Genomic DNA, 23,056 nt, shown 5'->3' with positions numbered 1-23,056 from the left:
GGGAGGTTTCCTGGCCACCAATGCCCATGGACAGCACTGGGTGCCTTGGCAGGCGGCAGCTACAGCAGCTGATGTGCCCAGATAGACATTTATTGATGTGAAGCTAGGTCAGTGGCACCTTCTCCTGGGGATGGCGATTGACCAGCAGTGGACCGATTAGTCAGTAGCATGTGACCCTCCGCTTCTCTTGCTCATGATGACTAGCTCGCTTTTCTTGTCACTCTATCTGTGACCACCCAGTGACTTGGAATCCACACCTAAGGGGAGTGTTACAGAGCTGAGCTTCATTCTCCCTGGCACAGTGGTTGCAGAACTGGGAACCTGGAAACTCACCTCCCCCTGTCACATAAGCTTTGAAAATACAGATTTCTTTATAGTTGGTGGCTTCTCAGGCAAAGGTCTCAGTGTGATATTCTTATTCCTCATATGGTACATGGTGTGCTATGGTTAAGATCCTTCATTGTTTCCTGAGCTTGCCAAGTGGCTATGCAGGCAAGCAGAGCTAACTTTCCTGGCAGGGAGAGTGCCTAGGCTCCATGGTCAGCAGAGCTCAGTCCCTGCTGGGTGTCCCCTGAGGTGTCCTGGGGAGGGTGGCTAGGCACACGATCCCTGATCATCTCCCTTTACTTTCATTGATATAACAGACACTTGGCTTTGTACTGTGTATCAGATACTGTGGGAGATGCTTAGGATACAGCATTGAGTAAGCAAGCTCAGGACTTGCATGCCTTTGGAGCTGACACTCAGAAGCAGAGTTACAAAAAAGAAACAAACATGCTTATAGTGTGCTAAATTCTTGGAAGAGCTATGAGGACATCGGAAGGAAAAAGAAAGCGGAGGAGACAGTTCACTTTCAGACTGGGTGGTCTGAGACGGGGAGGTGGGATCAAGCACCCCTTAAGAGCCTGGGTAAGTACCAGAGACAAATGCCAAGGGCCAGAGGAGAGAGGGAAAATAAGAGGCAAGGCCTAAGAGATTTGGGGGAGTGACTGCCAAAAGGGGTTTTGTTACTGTCTGCATACTTAGCACCAACTCCCTGAACCACTTCCTCCCCATGGCACTCCCTTGTGAGTGCCATGGTGGGAGGAGAACAAGAGATGGGGAGCCCCAACCACACACCCTGGAGGTGCCTTCTTGCCCTGCCTCCCTGCTCCAGCTTCTGGAATTGCCAGCTTCCAGCATTTGCCTTGGGCAGGACATGCCTCCAAGGCAGTGGAACCAGAAACAAAGCAACTGGTCCTTGTTGCTAGGTTGACAGGCACAGCAGACTTTACTCACTTTTAGGGAGAAAGAAATTTCCAGGAATGTGGCTTAAAAGTGGATAATTAAGTAGTAATTATATCATTTCCTTGGCATTTAAAAAGCATTTAAGATTTAAATAACAGGAAATCTTCAGAGGCTTGACCACATAAAAATACCAGGCTAGAGTCCTAAAACTAACCCGATCTGTTAGATCTTAGTTGATAATCCCCATCCCCGTAATGTAGGGTGGTCATCTTTCTGCTTGCTGATGGAGATGCCCTGTTCAGTGTCCTCAAGTCTGGGAGGGGAAACAAGTGTGTTATGCAATGAGCTCACCGAATACCTGCCAGCCCTCCCCAGCTGATAGATGACAGAGCTTACCTAAACCCTAACTGGAAGATAATCAATTACAGAAACAATTTTTACATTAGCTTGCAAAGAATGGTTTTATAGTTGATACATACGATAGTCTAAGTAAAATATCCATAATGCTTTAAATAACAAACCTAATTGTAAGTAAATAGGCTGCCCAAGGAGGTCCAGTGTCAATAGATGGAGCTAAATCAACACAAATTGAGGAGTTAATGACACAAGAACTGTTTGAGTCCTCAGTCAGAATACACACACGAGTACACACGCAGCAAGGTTACTGAATGGGAATACACACATGTGCACACGCAGCAAGGTTACTGAATGGGAATACACACATGTGCACACGCAGCAAGGTTACTGAATGGGAATACACACATGTGCACATGCAGCAAGGTTACTGAATGGGAATACACACACGAGCACACACGCAGCAAGGTTACTGAATGGGAATACACACATGTGCACATGCAGCAAGATTACTGAATGGGAATACACACATGTGCACACGCAGCAAGGTTACTGAATGGGTTAAAGGATATTCTTGATGGGTGTTCATAATCTCTTTAGTCTAAGGTGATGAGGCTCTTTTTATTTTTCAGTAGCAAAAAGAAACACCCACAGGCCTGCCTCCTATATAAGATAATCTGGCCCTGAATGACTGAAGTGCAAATCAGTGTGTGTCCTAGAGTTATTACACATAGGTAAATAGGAAATGTACAAAGCAAGGCCTTGCCTGGCGGTGGTGGCGCATGCCTTTAATCCCAGCACTCGGGAGGCAGAGACAGGCGGATCTCTGTGAGTTCTAGGCCAGCCTGGTCTACAGGAGCTAGTGCCAGGACAGGCTCCAAAGCTACAGAGAAACCCTGCCTCGGGAAAAAAAAAAAAAAAAAAAAAAAAACAAAGCAAGGCCTCACGCGTGTTGCTGTGGACCTGTTTCTATGGACAGTTAGGTCCACACCAGGTTCAACTGCCATTTCATTATTGAACAGTTGAGCCAACTGTAGGTTACCTGTTCAGGTTGTGAGCACCAACTGCTATTTTTCCTTCTTTCTGCTGCTTACCAGCTTGCCAGAGTATTACTCATCCCCTTCTGTCCTGAGGGACAGGCACAGAGAGAAAAAGAGGAATTGGAGGCCATTCCATTTATTTCCTACTTAATAGCCCTAAATTAAGGTTTACTCAATAAGGGTGAAGAGAGGAATTAAAGTTCGAGCTTCAAATAATAGTTTATAATTATCCAAGTATTGTCTCTGTGTGTAAACCCATCATTTCCTGGAGGATCATAGAAAGTCCCAAATGGAAGATAGTGGCTTTTTTAATATTGTGATAGACTCGGTTTCCCTGGCAAATTCCCAGCGCCTGGTCTGGTGCTATGTGCAGTGGTACATGGTAAACACTCATCGGCTGCACTGACAGCGCTGTGTGTGCAGCCAAAAGGAGTTCTATCTGTCAGCTAAATTGGACATCATATTTGCTCAGTGTGGCTGATCTAAGCGTATGTGAGCAAACTGCTAAAGATCTGGACCGGCAGATGACAAAGAAGGGGCTCAGGAGGCAGGCACCGGCATCAGCACTGGGAAGGACGCCTGCTGCCTCATCCCGCTCTGCTTCCATTTCATCCTGTCTGAGTGCCTCTGGGGCAGCAGCACATCTATTTACATTAAGACAGCCTTCTTTGCAACCTAGAGAGCTAGAAATTTCTTTTTATAGTCTAAAGAATACAGCAAGCATCTAAATATATGACTCCTCTGCTTTGGATTAAGATTGCCTATAATTCTAGTTGAAATTGGAAAGATATTTTACCAAATTTGCTTCATATCAGTCATGCTGAGCACCGTCTGTCATGGCCCTGAACTGAGGATTCTTCCTTGTCTTGCTGGTCTGTGATTTATTTACTGAGTGCTGTTTCTCCCTGAGCCCATCTGCATCATGCTGACGTCTCCTCACCCACAGACCTTAGCACTCTGGCTTCCAGAAGAATCACAAGTAAGGAACTGTGTCTGTGGTTCCCAGCAGACGCTGGAGTCTGGCCTGTGTGAACATACAAAGGCCAGGAATCCTGGAGCCTGGCAGCACATAGAGTGTGGGGGCACAGTAAATAGACCCTAGCCATTTTCCATGGTAGGGAATTTCAAGACGAGAATGAATTACTGTGGCAGCTTAGTTACATGTGGAAAATACAAGAGGGTGATAGAGTCACATGCTCTTTGGGGATGCAAGAATGGTTGAAAAGCCCCAAAAGCGTGTGTGTGTGCAAGAGAGTGGGGGTGAGGGGATTGATTTACCTCCCTTGTCAGCTCTTACATACATCTCGTGGTTCTCTGGGGAACGTGACAGCTAGTTGTTACATATGCAGCTAGATAATGTGAAAAGTCTCTTGGTTGTCAAAAACTAGCCCACCAGGAAGACACAAACACTGCTTTGTTAATTGTCTAGGATGTTGGTTACATTCCTTGAAAGCACCCAGTTCACAGTCACTCATTTGCCTTAGAAGACCGAGTACAGTGCATTGGTAGTCCTGCTCTGGCTGACGGCCATGGCTGCTCAGAGCCATAGAAACATGGCTGCTAGTGGGAGGGCTGATGGGAGAACTTTGAGAAATGATGGAAATTCTACAGATTTAGTAGACCAGATTGCTTCCCTGTATCTTTTGAGTACGAAGTGAATAAAGCTGTTCTGAAAGTCATGAAGGGCTATTAGCTACTTAAACTCAATCCTGACAGCATCCCAAGAAGTTTGTCTGTGGAATCTTCACATATCCCAGGCGCCTTTAACTAAGAAGCTTCTCCCTTCCGGGAGCTCAACTTTTCATCTTTCATGCTGCACCAGCTCCTAGAAGATGTCAGTGTCATGGTGTGCGCTCACAAGCCCTCCTCCCTCTTTGTTTTGTTTGTAAAAGCATAGTCACAGAGGCGCTTGCCAGAAGCAGTCCCAGAAATAGGTAAGAAATGAGCCATTGAGACCAAGAGAGCCCTGCGCCTGCTCCTCTCGCCTGGCCCCTTTGTGCCTGTACTCCACATTCTTCTGGTGAGCAGCAGCAGCAGTGGCTAGGAGGGCTACCTAGTACCCCCAGGACTCTCTTTGTCTGCCCGCCAGGACTTGTGGGCTTCTCTCCTGCTGGGGAGTCTTTTTTTTTCTGCTGTACTGCCTCTTTCCGTGATGTATCAGATTCCATATAAGAGGGATCAGTTACTAGATAAATGCACACTATGCTCTTCCTGCTCCCAGGGTCTTCTTTCTTTGCTGCCCTTGAGTCGTAATGGGAAAGATTGTCTTTCTTCCCTCTGAAACCTCATCCCTCCATGCTGACATCATCTTGTTATGATTCTTTTCCTGTAACCCAGCACCACTCAGGATGGCTTCGCTTTCCTCAGTTTACTGTTGAGGACTGGCTGATGCTTCTCTTGCTTGCTGCCACTAGTTCTTTTTATTTAGATTTAATGGGTGTGGATGTTTCGCTCATGTACCGTGTGTGTGTCTGGTGCCTGCAGAGCCCAGAAGAGGGTGTTGGGGTCCCTGGAACTTGTTACAGCTGCTGTGAGCCGCCATGTGGGTGCCGGAAATTGAACCCAGGTCCTCTGGAAGAACAACCAGAGCTCTTAACTGCTGAGTCATCTTCCCTCTTCTCCCCTAGGAGTTGTGGGTGCATGCTGTGCGGCTTGCGCTCCTTGTTCTCCTCACAAGCAGGACAAGCAGCTGGTGCTGAGACTTGCTCTGAAGACTCCTGTTTGTTGCATGGCCTCACAGAGCCTCTTTGGCTCTACAAAGAAAGAGATAAGAGACGGCACCTTGCCTTCCAGTCAGCCTCCTCTGGTTCCCTAGGCTGTAAGTTACTGAAACTCAGTTAACTGTTGCAACTACTCATTTGCTCCAGAGGAGCTTCTGTTTGAGTTTTGTTTGGTGGCAGGTAACAAAGATCTAAATTCTTTTTCAATTTATTTTTATTTTGTTTTTATTCTATTGGCATCTTTTTTTTTTTTTTACTCAATAGGGGTAAGGTCCTACAACTCAATGATCTATACATTTTTTTTCTTTTCTACTTGTGTTTTTGCCCCCAAAGAAATAAGACAACTGTTTGAGCTTTCATTACCAGTCTGTGTTTAGATAGGAATAAGGAAAAGGGCAAAGAGAGAAAACAGTTCGAGCCTACCAGGCCAGCCTGCCCCTTCTCATAAGGAAGAGACTTAGCCTCGCTCAGAGCCCTTGTATCCCTGCCCTGGGATGAAGCCCATGTGTGCTTACAATTATTAGGTAGCACAAGGTCACCAGGTGAACCCTAGCAACGCTGGATAAGAAATTGAGATCCACAGTGATGGAATGACTCACCCAGCCACAGCACTGCCACGGAGTCTGCCTTGTGCTGGGTTCATCATGCTTTGGGATTTTTACAAATTCCCATAGTCCATGTGCTCTGTTGCTTTCTTATTTTTAAAGACATCTTCATTGAGATCTAGTTCTCCCATTTAAAGTAGAGAAAACAGTGAGGGGCTCTTCTTCAGGTGCTGAGAGTTGAAACAGAACCTTGACTGTGCTAAGCAAGCACTCTCCCAGCCTTCGTTTGTCTTCATTTTATTTATGCACTTCTCACGGGATAGCCTAGGCTGGCCTCAAACTCTCCATCTTCTTGCTTCTGCCTCCAGCGTGCTGTGATTATAGGCAGAGGACACCATGCCCAGCTACATTTATTTTTAAAAGCTGTCCTTTGAGGCTACAGCTTCTGGATGTGTCTAAAACAGTACTATAATAATTGTGCTTTATATTAGTCTCAACTTCAAAAATATTGTGTAAATTAAAAAAGCTGTCTGCTTCCTATACAGTTCTGATCCAAAATGAGAGCCTTTGCTGATTATGTGTGTTTGATTTCTTATTCATGAAATTTACTTCTTAAGAAAAACTGTGTTTCTGTTACAAATATTTAATCAGGTTTTCTGTAACTGGTCCCTGTGTTTTGCCAGCATAGTGATAAATCATGCACATAATAAAATTTTGGAGGCAGGCAAGATCCTAGCTGACTTCCAATTAAAGGAAAGTAGGGGCTGGGGATGTGGCTCAGCGGTAGAGTGCTTGTCCATCACGCACCAAACTCCAGGTTCAAACCCAGAACCACACAGAAAAAAGTGATAAAGAAATAACATTTTCGGTGTTTAAATATGGAATTAAAACAAAACAAAACAAAACCACATCCACTGAGGCATATAGCACACACATTATCCCGCATTACAGGATTGCACTAAGGAAGCAGAGGCAGGATGATTGCTGTAAGATTGAAGCCTGAGCTACATAGTGAATTCTGGGCTAGTCGGGCTACATAGCAACAACTTACCCTGGAATGAAATAGTAAATAAGAGGCTTTACTTTCTATGAAGGTGTAGGTGCTGACTGCCACACTACCTCTGGACTGTTTCTCTGACTTCTTGGGGCACGCCATGTTCTACATTGTCCTAGAGCATAGTTAGTGGTGGTTCTGGCTGTCGGGGTTTGGAAATAAGCTGTACAGCATCGAGGCCATCCAGAGCTGCACCATTCAGACACCCTCCGGTGCCCTCCTGCCCTTCCTTCCCGCCAATCCCATACCATATTCAGTCCTCAGGACGCAGCGCTTAGGGCCCCTTGTTTCCTTTCCAAATGTGTGGGACTCAGGGTTGCAACTAAGTAGAGCCACTTCTGTGACTGTTCAGCCAGGCTATCTGCTTACAATGTTCTGCTTTCCCTCTCCCTTCCTCACACTGGGTGACTGCTCTCACTTTGGAGGTAACAAAGTATTTTTTTGTTTTGTTTTGTTTGTTTTTCGTGACAGGGTTTCTCTGTGTAACTTTGGTACCTTTCCTGGTCTGTAAACCAGGATGGCCTCTATCTCACAAAGATCCGTCTGTTTCTGCTTCCCACGCTCTGGGATTAAAGGTGTGCACCATCAACTCCTGGCAAATAACAAAGTACTTTTAAGGGCAGCTGGTTAAGAATTGACTCATGCGGATCTCTGTGAGTTCGAGGCCAGCCTGGTCTACAAGAGCTAGTCACAGTACAGGCTCCAAAGCTACAGAGAAACCCTGTCTCAAAAAAAAAATCAACAACAACAACAACAAAAAAAATCAACAAAAAAAAAAAAAGAAAAGAAAAGAAAAAAGAATTGACTCATGAGCAGCTAGGCTATGGGCAGTGTTCTCTCATAATTCCCGTTTCTCTAAAACAGGATTGTGTGTTGGATTGCGACTTCCTTAAATGGTAGTGATGAGAATTACTAATCAATTTGAGGACTAAAGAAGAATCACAGTAGGCCTCATCCCAGGAACAGAGAACACGCTGTGCTCTTTGCCTTTTGCTTGAGGGTTTTGAGCTGAGCATTCTATTAGTAAACAATATTTCTTTGCGTCTCAATTTTACGGAATTTTCCTTGGCATTTACTTAGCTCGAGGCCTTTGCATTATTTACTTTTCTGTAGCAGTGAAAGAACACCATGACCAAGGTGACTTAGAAGACCTCATTTGGGTTTATAGTTCCAGGGGGTTGTGTCGGTCACGTCCGAGAGGTGTGGCAGAAGGCAGGCATGGTGGCCGAAACGGGAAGCTGAGCGACACACCAAGCATGAAGCAGAGAGCAAACTGTAAATTTACCAAGGCTGTTTGCTCTCAGAGCCCGCCCCCAGTGTCAAGCTCCCTCTAGCAAGGCAGCACCTTCTGCACCTCACCAAACTGCACTGCCAGCTAGGGACCCACGTGTTCAAGTACTTGAACCTATGGGGCATTTCTTTTCCACATCCCCACACCCTGGGACAGGGTGCTGAGACTAGGATGGTAGATCTTGCTCCCAAGTCTCTTCGCATATAGCATTTGAATGTCCACTGAAATCTGCCACAGACCCTTGTCACTTATCTTCCTGATACTGGCCTTTCCGTGCTCATTTCTGTGAGGTTAAAACAGAAGACAAATGCAATAAAACACTGTTTATTGCGAACTTCATTGTAACCTTGTTCAGAAATAGGTAAGGCATTTTATTATCTACGGAAAATTAGTGGTAACCAGGTGAACTTTACCTTACTGGTGACAACCTTCCTAGAAAGATCGGAAAGCAGCTTTGTCGTGGTTAGGTTACTGTGGTGACTGACATTTAGCTGTTGGTGGTAAACTTAGCAGTGGGCAGAGAACTGGTGGGAGGAATTAGGTCTATTCAGGAAGAACATGTTCAAGCCTGGCTTCATTACCAAGTACTGTGTAGTCTTGTTGATCTTTGGACCTGAGTTCCTCTGGCCAGCTATCTTGCAAATTGCGTTTTATAACCCTGGGAGGCAGCACTAGAGAGATTGCAAAGGAAAGATCTGTACAAAGCCACTCTTCCCTGGCCATCAACGGCTGTACCCTCTCTGCTTAGCTAGTAGGGTTTGGGCTTTGTGGTTATTTTCCTCTTGAGCTGCTGTCACTTTCATTGCTCAGTCGATGACTGTATAACTTTTTCGGCATAGTATTTATGGACTTGAAGTTTCTCTGTAACATGCTCATCTGGTCTGCCTCTTCCATCGTATTGGAATTTGGAGGGTGGTGGCCTGCCTTTGTGTGTCTTTGACCTAAGAATGTTCATCTTGGGCATTTACAATCAGTTCAAGGAGTGAGGGTTATTTTAACTAAACACCTCCCTCTTTCTTTTCCTCCTCCCTCCCCCTCTCTTCTTCCCTTTTTCTCCCCCTCCCTTTCTCTTTCCCTGCCTCCTTTCCTCTCTCCCTCCCTTCTTCTTTCCCTCCCTCCTTCCTTCACTGGCCCTCCCTCCCTGTGTTCCTCTGTCCCTCCCTCTTTCCCTCCCTCCTCTCCCTTCCTCCCTGCCTTTCTAACTCTATAGCTGTTGGGAAAAAAATACTAGAAATTTGGTGTGAAAGGCAAGCCAAGAATTGTCAACGCAGTTGTCACAGTAACCAGGATGGAATTGTGACTACAGCAGAATCTTAACTCCATGTGGAATTTGCCACATTAAAAAATGTATTTTGAAACATTCAGTGAAAGATATTTTAGACATTTTTAGGTTAAGCTCAACCTTATTTTAAACCATGCCTTTATTCTTCAGCTCTGTACAGTTCAATGAGACTGGCTCCAGTTCTTGGGCTTGGCCAGGTTTCCTGTAAAGAGACAAGCAGTACATATGTCATGCTTCCCCCTCTTAGGGGCCAGGAAACTCTCCTTACAAGACAAGTGTAGATGACCCTTGTATAATTTAGCCAGACACTTCCTCATTGACTTCTCTGGCCTATACAGGAAAAGCAAGGAGTCAAGGCATTCATATGCCTTCTACATTCCAAAAGTGAAAGAAAATAAGAATACTTGTAAACCTACTATTAAAAGCAGTATTAAAATCAGCATCTGCTTTGGGAACAAAACACATGCCGTGACCCAGTGGGTTCTCCTACTGTGTCTTGTAGCCTTTGGACTGCTAGAGAAAAAGAGTCAGGGAAAATCTGAAGCTGTAGCTCCAATCTGTTGTACTTTTTCCCTTATGGTGCATGAGGTGGAGCCTAGGACTTTGTGCATGCTAGGCAGACCAACCCTTTGTGCATGCTAGGCAGATCAACCCTCGCCCCAAACTCTGCTGTGTTCTCTCTCTCTCTTTTTTAAATCTTTTTATTTATTTATTTATTTTTTCATTGAGAAAAGAAAGAATGCTGTGTTCTCTTTTAGACACTGAGGATCTTCGATGTTGTACAGTGTTTGTAAAAGAGGTTCCACGTCTCAAGAATACTTGCTTTTGTTTAATAATTTACTTTTATTTTATGTGCATTGGTGGTTTGCCTACATGTATCTGTCTCTGTGAGGGTATTAGATTCCTGGAACTGGAGTTATGGACAGTTGTGAGCTGCCATGTGGGTGCTGGGAATTGAACCTGGGTCCTCTGGAAGAGCAGCTGGTGCTCTTAACCTTCTTAACCACAGAGTCATCTCATCTCTTCAGCCACTCAGGAATACTCTTTAAAATATTGGTTTCCTTTTTTATCCCCAACTAATTATCTTGTGGATATTTTAGAATAATACCAAAGGATGTATCATCTCCTGGTTTTGTTTGTTTTATTTTTTTTGAGACAGGATTTTTCTGCACAGCCCTGGCTATTGTGGAGCTCACTCTGTAGACCAAGCTGGTTTTGAACTGAGGAATCTTCTTGCCTCTGCCTCCCAAGTTCTGAGATCAAAGGTATATGACATCACACCTTGATCTCGTCTGTTGTTTTGTATGGAAAAGAAAAAAGGATTTAAAAAATACAATCACAAATCGCTCTAAATCAAAATCCTTCTACCCCTTTCTCCCTCCTCACACTCTCCATCCTCTTAGCAGATGAAATGAGCTGTGGTTGTAGAGAAAGGGAGAGATAGAGTTGGGGCTCTTCCGTCTGGTAGGGTCATACACCATGTGGTTGTAGAGAAAGGGAGAGATAGATAGAGTTGGGGCTCTTCCGTCTGGTAGGGTCATACACCATGCCGTCACATTAAGCAGTGTTGTGGAGCCCTTTGTGGTCACCTGAGCTAAGGAGATGACTACGGCTTCTTCCCTTGGCTGGCAGCTCCCATCTCTTGAATGTCCCCAGACCATTAGAGCTGCCACTCTGGATGTCCCCAGCATAGATCTTTGGAGTAGTCTTGTGTGTGACTCACTCAGGGTACTTTAGCCAGAGCCTCTTCTGACCCTCATAAATTTCATATTGGTTCTTGGGGGCTCTGCACCAGAGAGGGAGGATCCCAGGAAAAGGTGAGGTTTCACTCTGGACCCAGTCCTTTCTTAGGCACCAAGTCCTTTCTTCAAGTGCAGAGAGCAGTGCCTGTGCCTGATAGCTGGGGTGTGCTCTCAGTATGTCCCGTGGGTCCTGGTAGCCCAAATAGGAAAGTTAAAGGGCTGTAACAAGAGGCTGGTGGGGCAGAGGGGAGATAAATGTTTGTTCTTCTTGATAAGGAAGGGTGAGACAGCTGAATGAAAGAGACAGCATTTAATTCCCAGAGGGCAGGATTCTAGTGACACCTCTGCAGTGGCAGTCAGTGTGGTGGGGAGGGGGAGGGGTAGTCTTTTTGCTACAGAGCCTCCAGAGCGATTTATTCATCTGCCTCCTTCACTGTGATTTCCTTCTTTCAGCCTAACAATATCCATCACGGAAACCCTGGTTTTTATATGGGAGTTTACCCAGGTGGCTTGCCTGGAATACATTCTGAAGGATTAGTGTACACGGCATGGAGACTGGCCCCTGTGCCCAGCACACGCTGGTGAATATTCATGCCGACACCTGGGAGGGTTATTTCTAAAAAGACAGCTCAGACAGAATACATTCCAAAGAGAAAATGTTTTCCTCTTGTCTTAGGATCCCTCCTCCAAGCAAATGTGGGAGGAGTGAGGGGGCGGGAGCTCGAGACAGTCTTCCTTGTCTTCTGCAGCAGAGAGGAGGGCCAGGCCCAGTCCCTGCCAGCCTTCGCCTGGGCTCCAGCTCTGGGCAGAGCAGTGTAAGCGATTCTAGGGGGGAAAAGCAACCGTTCACTTAGCCTCCGGTCCTGCAACCCACACCGGTTTGGTTTAATCACGACTGTTGAGCAGTTAGGAAAATTAAAGTTGTGCATGCTCATCTGAAAATGTTTGAATTAAAACTTGTGATCCCAGCTTTGAAAGTCTGGATCAAGAAACCTGTACTGAGTGGCCGGTGATCAAAGGAACCCGATTGAAAAGCTTAATTAGCCGTTTTTCCTCTAGCCCTTACAAAAAAAGGAATCTCATAAAATGTTACTTATTTTCTGGCTTCTTGCCATTTTCAAAAGATTAATCTTACAGCAACATATTAAATTGATTAATTATCTTTTGTTTATAAGAACTTACATTTAGTTCGCATCTTCACCTTTGTGTGCTGTGGAGAAGATGTTGCTATTATTGTTCTCATTAATGTCTTTATTTTAGCGGTAAGTCATGTACCACATGGAGAGTCATGATTTATCACACCTCGGCCTTGCCACAGAATAAACTACCATTGTGTAGCGCGTGTGACTTGCTGCTTTGGTCTTGTGTTTCAGAGGGTAGCTTTCATGTGGACCTCACAAAAGACGTTCAGAAAATGGATATGTGGGGAGGAAGTTTTAAGACAAGTAGACGTGACAGCCAGGCGGGCTAGCCAGACTTTGTTATATAGAACATAGGAGAATTGGTACTGGCTACAGAAGGTGGGGCCAGGAAGGCACAGCCAGTGTGAGTAGTGAGAGATATCCAGGCCTGGACTGTTTTAAAGTCACTCAGCAAGTGCCCAGGACTTTGTAGATTGTGTCAGCTGGGGTAGAGGTGGGGACCCAGATCGGGCTCAGGTGAAGAGGTCAGGCTGGTAAGAAAGAAAAAGAGATGGGGATAACGTTACTGACTGTGTTGAGAGAGACAAGAAAAGGCAATTGCTAAGAGCAAAAATAGAGAAAGGACTTGATTGAATAGGAAGGGTTTGCCTTATACTTCATCTCTGCTGGGATGTTCTCTTGCCTGTAATATTGAGTCAAGTCTTCCTACCTTGTTTTGCCCTTCCATTCTTTTTCTCTCTCACCTGGTTGAATACAAAGATCTGCCTAGAGCTAAATTTTGAGTTTTCCCCCAGACACAAATTCTGTGAACACTTGACCCAAGGGACTAGAAAGGAGCTGTGGAGCTTATTAAATTTCTTTTTGACTGTGTTTCTTGGTTCTGTGTGTAGGTTGTATGCATGTGAGCACACATTAGCATGTAGTCAGAGGAGGAGCAGACGAATAAAGTAAGAGATGAAATAGCAGTGAGTGGGCTGGGGCTGCAGCTCAGTTGGTAAAGCACTTGCCTAGCCTGCGTGAGGCCCTGGGTTCAGTCCCCAACATTGCCAAGAAAAAGGGAGAGAGGGAGGAGGAAAGAGCAGTGAGGTCTTATGAGAAATGCAGTTTTTCTGTCATCCATGTTCTTTCCCCATCCTCTGTAGTCCTGCTCTGTGCATCCCCTAAAGTGTACGACACAGTTGAGCAGGTGGTGTGCCAGGGGCAGGTGCCCCCCTTGGGAGCATCCTTTGGGTGGTATTATGAAGGAAATGGGGAGCTAGTTGAGTCTGTTCCTCCCCTGCCTGTTGGATGGAGGCCCATGGTGGGACTATTTTACCCTATAGAGGCATATGTATTAAAGACTGGAGAAGTCAGGTCCCTAACACTTAGCTTATAAAGTAAGTCCCAAGCTCTTTGTCAGGTCTGTCTTACCTTCCCTATAATTTCATAGAATTTGGGGGAGGGAGGCAGGAAAGATCACACAAATGCATATCGCCTTTCACTCTTAGACATACTGACTCTGGCCTTTTAAAGTCACAGTGGCACCTAATACTCTTCCCAACCAACGAAGCTGTAAGTGAGCTGGCTGAATGTCTAGGAAGCCGCTCCCTGTGCTCAGCCTCCAGCTGATCCTTTTCTGTGCCCGCTGAGAGCCCATCTCACTGATTGCATGTCTGCACCAGGATGAGGAAGCTGCTGCGATCAGGGCAGATGGCCTTTCTGCAGAGAGGGAACCTGAGAATGCCTAATTTAAACACCAGGAAAGATCTGCAGAAACTACCTACCTGCTTAACAAGTCCGTGCCCCAAAGGTTTGCAGCAGCATGAAGCTTCAGCTCGTCAGATAGCACAAGGCCAGCCAATGACCATTTGATGCCACCTTCTTGCCTAGGGAAGGGGCTATATTACAAAAGAGTCAGCTTCAAAATACAAGGAAGAACTTTTCTTCTGAGACTGTTGGCCTAGACATAGTTTTTCCCATATTCACATGGAAAGCATAAAATGAAAGACTATGTATGAAATCCAGATCATAAGACTGGGCCAGAACTTTCTTGTTAAATAAAAAAAAAAAAAAGGTTTACCAAGTGACTGAATAATCTCAAGGTATCTGGGGCAGTATTTAGCACGTGCCAAAAAATTAACACTGACTTAGACAAAGAGCTTTGCATTGAGAAATTAAAAGTGCACGGATTATACATTGTTATTTTTCTCTAAGTGTGATGATGTGTGCACGGACAGTGGGTGTGGTCTGTGTAAATATGAGCTGATACGGTGCCCAGTCCCTCCTCATTCCACATTCTGCATCGATGACAGTGGAGCCCCTGGTACTGTGCAGTCAGTTCCTGTGTTATCGGCCAGACTTGAGTTTAAAGTCCACTGTCCCTAAGGAAAAGAACCATGTCCCGGTAGCTTCTAAAGATGACCCGTTCTGTCTTGTTCTTCTCCTTTTCCAGTTGTTCCTAGTTGTACCCCAGAGGCCTGCTTTCCTTACAGTTCCTGGATTATAGTGTGCCAGGTGTAAGTCGGAACTAGAGACGCATGCAGCCCCACTTTTATTGCCATTTGCTAAATGAGATGGCACCCACAGCTGCCCAAGCGTCTTATTTTGCCACCTCCCTTTATTTCATCTTGGGGCATCAATGCCTAAACACCAGTACAGAAGCAGACCATCACGAGCCTGAGTGAGACTTAGCCCTGAGCAGGACCATTGTTTCTAACTTCCCTGGAGAACTCATCTTCTCTATCTGCTGCAGCCCATGGTGCTTTCCAGACATGGAGGAACCTTCTAGTGAAGGTGGGTGTGCAGATCATCCACTGAATGTCTGTAGAGGGAACACTGGAGCCCTGGCCATCTCCAGCGCCCCCTGTTGGCCATCTGGCTATAAGCACTTCCCTCACTGCTCACTATCACACCATGGACCCAGAAGTAATGAGCTGACAGCCGGGCACTGAGACATCACAAACTGCTATAGGTGTGGTGGGCCACACCTTTAATCCTAATACTTGGGACACAGAAGCAGGCAGATCTCTGTGAGTCAGAGGCCAACCTGATCTACACAGTTTCAGGTGAGACCTTCTCTGAAAAGAAAACAACAAAGCCTGTGTGCCAAAGAACACCTTACCCTTCTTAAAGGTTAATATCTCAAGTCTTTTGTCCCAGTGACAGAAAGCTGGCAGACAGAGCATCCTAGCTTGTGAGAGATTAAGCAGTATCCCACAGGAGATGGAGGCTCTGATGTGTTCTGCTAACAGACTTGCCAAGAACGCATTCCTCCTGGTGAGAAGCTGCAGTTCCCTCCCGCTGATGGTGGAAGACTGGCTTCCTCTCTGCTCTGAAGGTGGAGCCCACTTGTAGGCATGGCCTCTGCAGCCGTGGCCTCCTTCACTGTTCTCATGTCTGAGATTTTCAGGGCAGCCATTCAATCTCTTCAGGCTCTTCAGAACATTGTGGCCTGGCTCTAGCCCCTGCTGAGACTCATTTTGGACTTAGAGTCCTCCAGCAACTCTGCTCTGCTGGGCTTCACCCCCACCTGAGAAGCACACCATCCAGTGCCGTGGCAGCCAACAAGAAGGAGCCCTTCATCTTGGGGAAAAGCCCTGTTTCTCACTAGTAGAGTTGGTTCTCTGGAGCCTGTTAGCTCCTCTGGCAGCTGTTGCCAACTGCTTGCCCCTTGCCAACCACAGGGATAGAAAGGTACCTCACATTGTGTCTGTGTGCTTCCCATTGCAGCCACAATAACTGGATTCTTCAATGAGTTACACGTTCCCTGCTTGGTCGCAATACCTGACCTTTCCCAGATCCTCGATTCCACCAGTCTACCCCTCAGTCAAGAAGTGCTTAGCACTTTCCTGGCCCTTGGATCCTTGGCCAGGGAAGTGCTTAGTTAAGCTCACCGCACCCCTGCTGGGTGGTTCTGAAGTGTCCTTGGTGATTAGCCAGTGCGCAGTGCCTGCCCACAGAAGCCCTCATTGAACTTATCCTCACCCCTTGCCCTTGTCACCCCTCAGTCCTGCCATTCTCCTCTACAGAAACAGCCTGTCCTACGGCAGGAAGACCCTCATTCAAAGGGAGCTTTCCTCCCCTTTCTTCCTCTGCTCTTCCTGTTGTACCAAGTGTTGCTGCACTCATTGTCACATGCCTTTGCTCCCAGTGTGCTCTGCTGAGAACCTAGCTCAGGCCCCTTTGATTCCAAGTGACAAAGCCAAGTAAAGATAACCTAAGCCATGAAGGTGGCTTCATGGTGGCATGTCATGGTACTGAAACCAGACTTAGGAATTGGTCAGAAGCCCCACTCGGTTTCACTGTGTCCTGGCTCTGCTTCTGATACCCATGACTGCATCCTTCCTGGTACCTGTGATGAAAGAAGACCACCCTGGAATATCTGCCTCCTCATTATCTCATTTAAGTGAACAGGGCCAATTAGCTAGACGTTCACTGCATCCTCCTGTTTGAGAAATGAAATGTGATTAGCCCAGCATGGGTCTGTTTCCTAGGATGCAGCCAGGTCTGCAGGACAAACTGAGCCCAAGAACTCCCACACCTACTTTGGAATGGGGCTACTCCAAGCAGTTCTCAGAAAGGATGCCGGGCAGTGTACCATCATAGCAAACCCTCCATTGCATATGCAGGGGATTATAACTGTCAGAACACAGGAGCCTGGGGAAGCCATCAGAGGCGGATATTAAAGTTCACAAGGGGGGAACAGGAAGATAAGTAGATTCAAAGATTTACCTAACAGTGCTTAGTGCTTGGTAGATAATTTTTGAATTATTAAATGAAAGACAACTATTTCTAAAGAACCTAAGGGTTCTTTAAGAATATTATATATACTTTTTTGAGGCTATAAATGTCTTTGACAGAAAATTTACAAATGAATTCTTTAAGTTATTACATTGCTAATAGCCGGGTAGTTGATCTTGCTTTGGTTGCTTGTTTTCCCCAAATGAGGAAACTTAGCAACAGCAGCAGTGTATTAGGTCCCCATGTCTTCCAGCAAGGCTGCCACAAACGGTAGGCAATTAGGTACAAGCAAACAGGCCCTTGCTCCTGGTCTAAAGGCACCAATTCAGGGGAGAAACTGTTGATCTCTTCTGTTAGGCTTCAGCCATTGTTCACAGTCTGGCATGGAATTAATCCCTTAAGAAAGGGATGAAAAAAAAATGCCATTCAGCACAACATAGTTTGTCATCGCATGCATAATGCAGGCTTTCCAATTAGAATGCTACAATTTGGAGACTTTCTTCACAGACTGATGAGGGAGCAATTATTTTAAGAAGGGAAAACTCAGTCCACTGGGTTTGCCTCCAGTCACTTCTAACTCTGGCCACAAAGACAAGAGTTTTGAAATCATATTCACTATCGAATTTTATATCAAAACACCAGCACGGAGAGCAATTAGTTGCTGTAAACTGAGCCCCGGGTAATCAATGGTATGCAACCAGCCATTTATGGAAGATGTAAGCAGAATCACATCTGCTAATCAATTTTTTTAAACCAGCACTTCCCTGCTTTTCGGGCGCCCCCACTATAAGGATAGCGGGAGATGAGGGAGACAACATGTAATGTCACCAGACATTTCACATGGCGCTCATTAGATGCTGAGCTCTGGGGCAGCCATTCGCAGGCCTAATCTGCACTGGTGACTCTCCGGTGGGATAAAGTCAGCCTCTTTGAAAATGGCTTCTGATAATGGGGTGGAGGAGGGAGGGGTATGTTTGAGGAGCTCATCTTCTTTAAGGTCATGAGGAGTGTCTCTGCTAGGTGATCACACTCTGCAAACATTCCCAGTCAGATTACAAGCCAGACATGTCTCTATGCTGCCAGTGCAAATCCCTAAGAACAGACTTTGCAGGCAGACAAAGGAGCGAGTGAGGGAAGGTGGTGGGGCTTTACACTGCCTAACAAGAACCCGGAACAGGAAGGAGACTGAGCCAGCTTTTCTTTTAGGGTTTTAAACTGTACTTGCTTTTTCAGTTGAATCAACAAAAGGATTTTATTCCTGATGAAGCCTAAGTTCCCAGCAAATAGGCACCCTGGTACATGAATTGGACCCTCTGAGCTGCGTGTGCAGAGGATAGAGCTCCATACCTGATAACCTGCCATCCGCCAGTGTCCCTCCCACTCGAGAGTCACCGTGACCCTGCATTCCCCAGGGGCTCTTAATAGAAGAATAGAAAGGAGATGTCTCAACCAGTATGTGCTCTTGGCTGCTATTCAGGAAAGAAAAAAATTTAGGCTAGGAGAAATTATTGAGGTAAAGATCGATGGACTAGGCTAATAAAAATTAATATCTTTAGCATGCCAACTATGATAGGCAGTGAATTAATATCCTTTAGCTCTGGAGGACATTTTGTAAGTCATTAACAATAGGATAAATATAGAAAATAACACAAAATGTTCAAGTTCAATGATAAGTTTAAAAAAATCCCTGCAAATGAATGAAATGCGTCTGCCGTGTAATAGCAGCAGTGTTTCTAAGTATGATTGTCAGTGGGATGCCCAGAATTGGGCGCTGGCTGGAGTCTGCTGGCAGCACAGCCTGTTACAGATTTCTGTTGGAGGTGAGGGAGAAGAGGTGTATACCACAGGCTCAAAATGAGAGTGATTTTACAAACTCTTTCAAGGGAAGTAGTGGATTTAGCTAAGAATGTTTATTAAAGAGTTTTCCTAACAGTGAAATATTATTCACTACTTAAATTTTGTTTACTAAGAGACTGACTAAACTGTGGGACATCTGTAGAATGAAATGCTGTGGTGTCAGCACCTATGATAGAGATGATGGAAGACATGACCTTACAGATTCTCCCTCACTCCCCCAGGGTTTCTCTGTGTGGCTCTCATTGTCCCGGCCTCGAACTCACAGAGATCCACCTGTCTCTGCCTCCCGAGTGCTGGGATCGAAGGTAGTGCTGACATCACTCTAGGAGTCTCTGAGGACACCCACCACACTCATAATTCATCACCTCTCAGTGTTGTCTCCATGTCTTGTATCCTCAAGGCAGTCTCTTTCCATGGACCATTTTGAGATCTGGTTAGATTCTGCTTCACAGGGATCGAGTGTGTTTATTGGGTACTCTGTCAGCACTGACTCATAGTTACCTGGACGATAGGTGGTTGGAACCCTCCGGTTCTCCATTAATAATTCCAAATCGTAGTGAGAGAGCCAGGCGTGGTGGCACGGGCCTTTACTCAGGAGGCAGATATCTGAGTTCCAGGACAGCAAGGGCAACGCAGAGAAACCCTATCTCCAGAAACAAAAACAAAACATCCCAAGCGTCCTAGTGAGGGTTGTCTTGCAAGAAACCTGTTGCAAGCTGTGAGGTGAGGAGAAGAGTTAACTTGAGGCTCCCTCATCTGTAATAGTGAATGGCTGTGTCCGAAACAAAGAGCTGAAGGGAAAGGAGCTGGGCCCTGGGCACAGGCCTGTCATCCCAGGGGCTCAAGGTCAGCCTTGGCAACTTAGACCCCGCCTCAAAGGCAGAGTAAGAGGGCTGTGACCATAGCTTAGTGATAGAAGAGTTGCCTAGCCCCCGCCTAATATCCAGAGACAATCACAGGAGCAGTAATTCTCTACAGTAACCTTATATGTGAGACAGAACTCGTGCAAGGGTTTTCAATGGCTGTAATCACAGGATTAGAGAAGACACCAGGAATGGCAGTTATGGAGTGATAGGTTAGAGTAGAAAATGATCCAGATGCATAAAGTGGGAATAACAGCAGTACTTGCTAGGGATTACAGACCTGGGTTTTGATCAGGATGCCAGGTTGAAATCCTGCATCACGCACATGCGGACAATGAGCTTAGATAAGGCACTTAGAGCAGCAAGGCTCACTTCTACCATCCATATAATGTGAGGAGTGCAATCATGCTTGCTAAGAGGATAGATATTCAGGTGGAGATAATAGAGCAGACTGTGCAGAGCGCTTGACATGGGTCTGATCCACATAAGCATTAAAGAAATGTTGGCTCTCATGATTATCATTGTTACTGCTGTGTTTGCCCAGCTGACGTCCCTGAGCACTGGCTCCAAGTGACATGCTGTTCCAAGCTCTGGGTATCGAGAAACTATTTAGACATGGGTACTGCCTTCAGGGTGCTCACTGTTGTAGCTGACTGGAAGCACATGCATCCAACTTCCTGATGAACAGTGTGATAGTGCATCTGCTTTGTTTAGACAAAAACGGCTGAGATAGTAGAAATCAGAAGCCAAATACAGATCCCATATAGAAAGACTCGGATTCTGTTTTTAACTGAAGAACCGCACATGTGAAATGTGTGGCTCACACATCCATCGTTCGTGCATAGCCTGATGAATATTCACATGCTCCTGCAGCCATGTAGCTGCCACTGGGAGCAAACTAGCACATCTTTGGCCTTCTAGAAGGTGCCCTCATCCCATTTCTCAATCAGTACCTTCCTTAAAAGTAACAGTTATTCTGAAACCTAGGTAAGTGCATTCTGACTAAACTTGATGAAAGTGGACTCCTAGTCCATTGGAGTTCTTAGCTGAGCAGAAAGAGGGCTCAGAGCAGAACCGAGAGAGTAAGTTCCTAGATACTGAGTATGTTTTCTGGTGCATTTGGCTCTCTCACGCTTGGGGTCCTCATAGAATATTGATTAAGATTTTTTTGTTTGCATAAAAGAGCACAGATTTTTTTTCTTGTCAGTTCCTTTAAAAAAAATACAAAGGAAAGCTATTTACATCGCATATTGCTTTGTATTGGGTATTGTAGGTAACTCGAGGATGATGTGAATTATGTAGGCCAGGTGGGCTGTTAACAGCCCTCTGATCACAGCACTGGAGACGCTAAGCAGGGAATCGTGGGCTCACTGGCCTAACCTACACCCACAAGACCTTGTCTGTGGAGGATGCCCACACACAGACTCATCTTTATACTTGTGTATGTCTATCTACATTTATGAATTTGTGTTCACCTATGTCAGGGGTATGTGAGAATGGATGACTGCATAGATTTTATATATATAAAATATATATGTAAGATGTCGTGTTACTGAAGGACTTGAGTAGCCACAGACTTTTGGGGGTGGGTGTTAGGACTAGTCGCTTATAGATGATAAGGGGTAGCTGTATTCCCACATCAGGAAATTTTACCAGGGTCACACGGAAATGTGGTAAAAGTGAGTGCTTGTTAGCACCGCGGGAAAGCACTCATTCCCTGAGCAGTGGTTCTGGGGTGTTATCCTCAGCTAGCTCCGTTCCCTGAGCAGTGGTTCTGGGGTGTTATCCTCAGCTAGCTCCGTTCCCTGAGCAGTGGTTCTGGGGTGTTATCCTCAGCTAGCTCCGATGCTGCACATGAAAGCTGGAGAGCCTGAAAGAATGACGGGAATGTTCTCCCTGCTAAGTCAGTCTGAACCTCGCTGCCATGGGGACAGAGGTCCCCTGGGATTGGGTGGTTAGGGAAGCAGACTTCCAAAGAGCTGGCCCACAGCCTGACCCCAGCCTTTCTCTTCATGTGTGCATTGAGATTCACTTCTGTCTTCAGCCTGGATGCAGGATGGGGCACAGCGGATAGGGAGGGATGACACAAGGCCCCATGACAGTTAGGATGCAAACACAATGTAATGTCTTTTTCTTTGTTCAGGTTATTACTCTGGGATTGTGACGATCGAAGCTACAGTTATTACGTTGAGGTTTCCACCAATCAGCAGCAGTGGACCATGGTGGCTGACAGAACAAAAGTGTCCTGCAAGTAAGTAGCATCCTCTCGATTGCGGGGGCAGCCCTCTGGGAGCTCAGAGGCTTCTGAGAAGAATGATGCAGCCACCAGGGAGGTGCGGTGCAGTCCCATGATCCTTTGTTTCTGCTTTGACTGTTAAGAATTTAAATGAGATTTACTTGCCGTGCCTAAATAAGCTTTACTTGTGAACTGAACTTGGAAATGACTGACATGTCCATGCAGGGAAAGTAAGAGTTTCCTGTGCGGTTCTCCCCTCGACCTCCAAGCCCCACACTGCCGTTTTAGGGGGTTTTTACTTCCTAATGGAATTTGACTTCACTGGTTACTGTGGACTCTGTCTTACTCCTTAACTTGTGCTGGTCCTCATACCAAATCTTACCTCATCCAGTACCTAAACTAAGCAGGGCAAGCCATGAGCCTTAGGCTCTTCACAGGCCTTTGGCATTGGGTCTATACTGAGCTTATCTGGCTGTGGGAACACCTAGAAAGAGGAATTCTGTGGATTCTGGCCATCTTTAGCCATGATACATGAAGAGAGCTTGGTGCCTTCTTAGGGGAGAGTTTCTTCTGGGAGACAGAGCACAACAAAGCTGAGACTTCATCTTTAAAAATCAAATTACAATCCTATATTAGTCAGATTTCTGTCCCCATGACACAGCGCTGAGAAACAGGTTACTCAGAAGGAAGGTTTAATAGCTTGTGTTTCAGAGGTTCCTGTCCGTGATCATAAGCTTTCCAAGTGGCCTCTGGAGCTGGAGGGAAAGAGGCGCAGGGACCCCTGTGTCACCTTCGAGATCACCTCTGGTTACCTCACTTTCTTTCACTAGGTCCTGCCATCACCTCCCAGTACCACCACAGGCTGGTGACCAAACAAATCTTTACACGTGGGCCTTTGCGGGACATTTTATGTCTAAGCTCTAAGCTCAAAGTGTGCAATGGAGTGGTTTTCAGGACACTCACAGAATTGTGCAGCCATCACTA

At 45.9% G+C, this 23,056-nt stretch overlaps 1 protein-coding gene across 1 annotated transcript in view; it reads left to right on the top strand.

Annotated features, from left to right (window-relative positions):
- The window catches only part of Btbd9 (BTB domain containing 9), a 374,573-nt gene that overhangs the window by 283,705 nt on the left and 67,812 nt on the right, over positions 1-23,056 (top strand). The window contains exon 9 of the mRNA XM_075979759.1: positions 21,980-22,087. Within this exon, the coding sequence (XP_075835874.1) occupies positions 21,980-22,087 (108 nt within the window). The remainder of the gene's footprint in view (positions 1-21,979; positions 22,088-23,056) is intronic.

Source organism: Microtus pennsylvanicus, chromosome 7, assembly GCF_037038515.1.
Source record: "Microtus pennsylvanicus isolate mMicPen1 chromosome 7, mMicPen1.hap1, whole genome shotgun sequence".
Lineage (NCBI taxonomy): Eukaryota > Metazoa > Chordata > Mammalia > Rodentia > Cricetidae > Microtus > Microtus pennsylvanicus.
The sequence above is the reverse complement of the archived record's forward strand: the minus strand, read 5'-3'. Positions and strand labels throughout refer to the sequence as shown.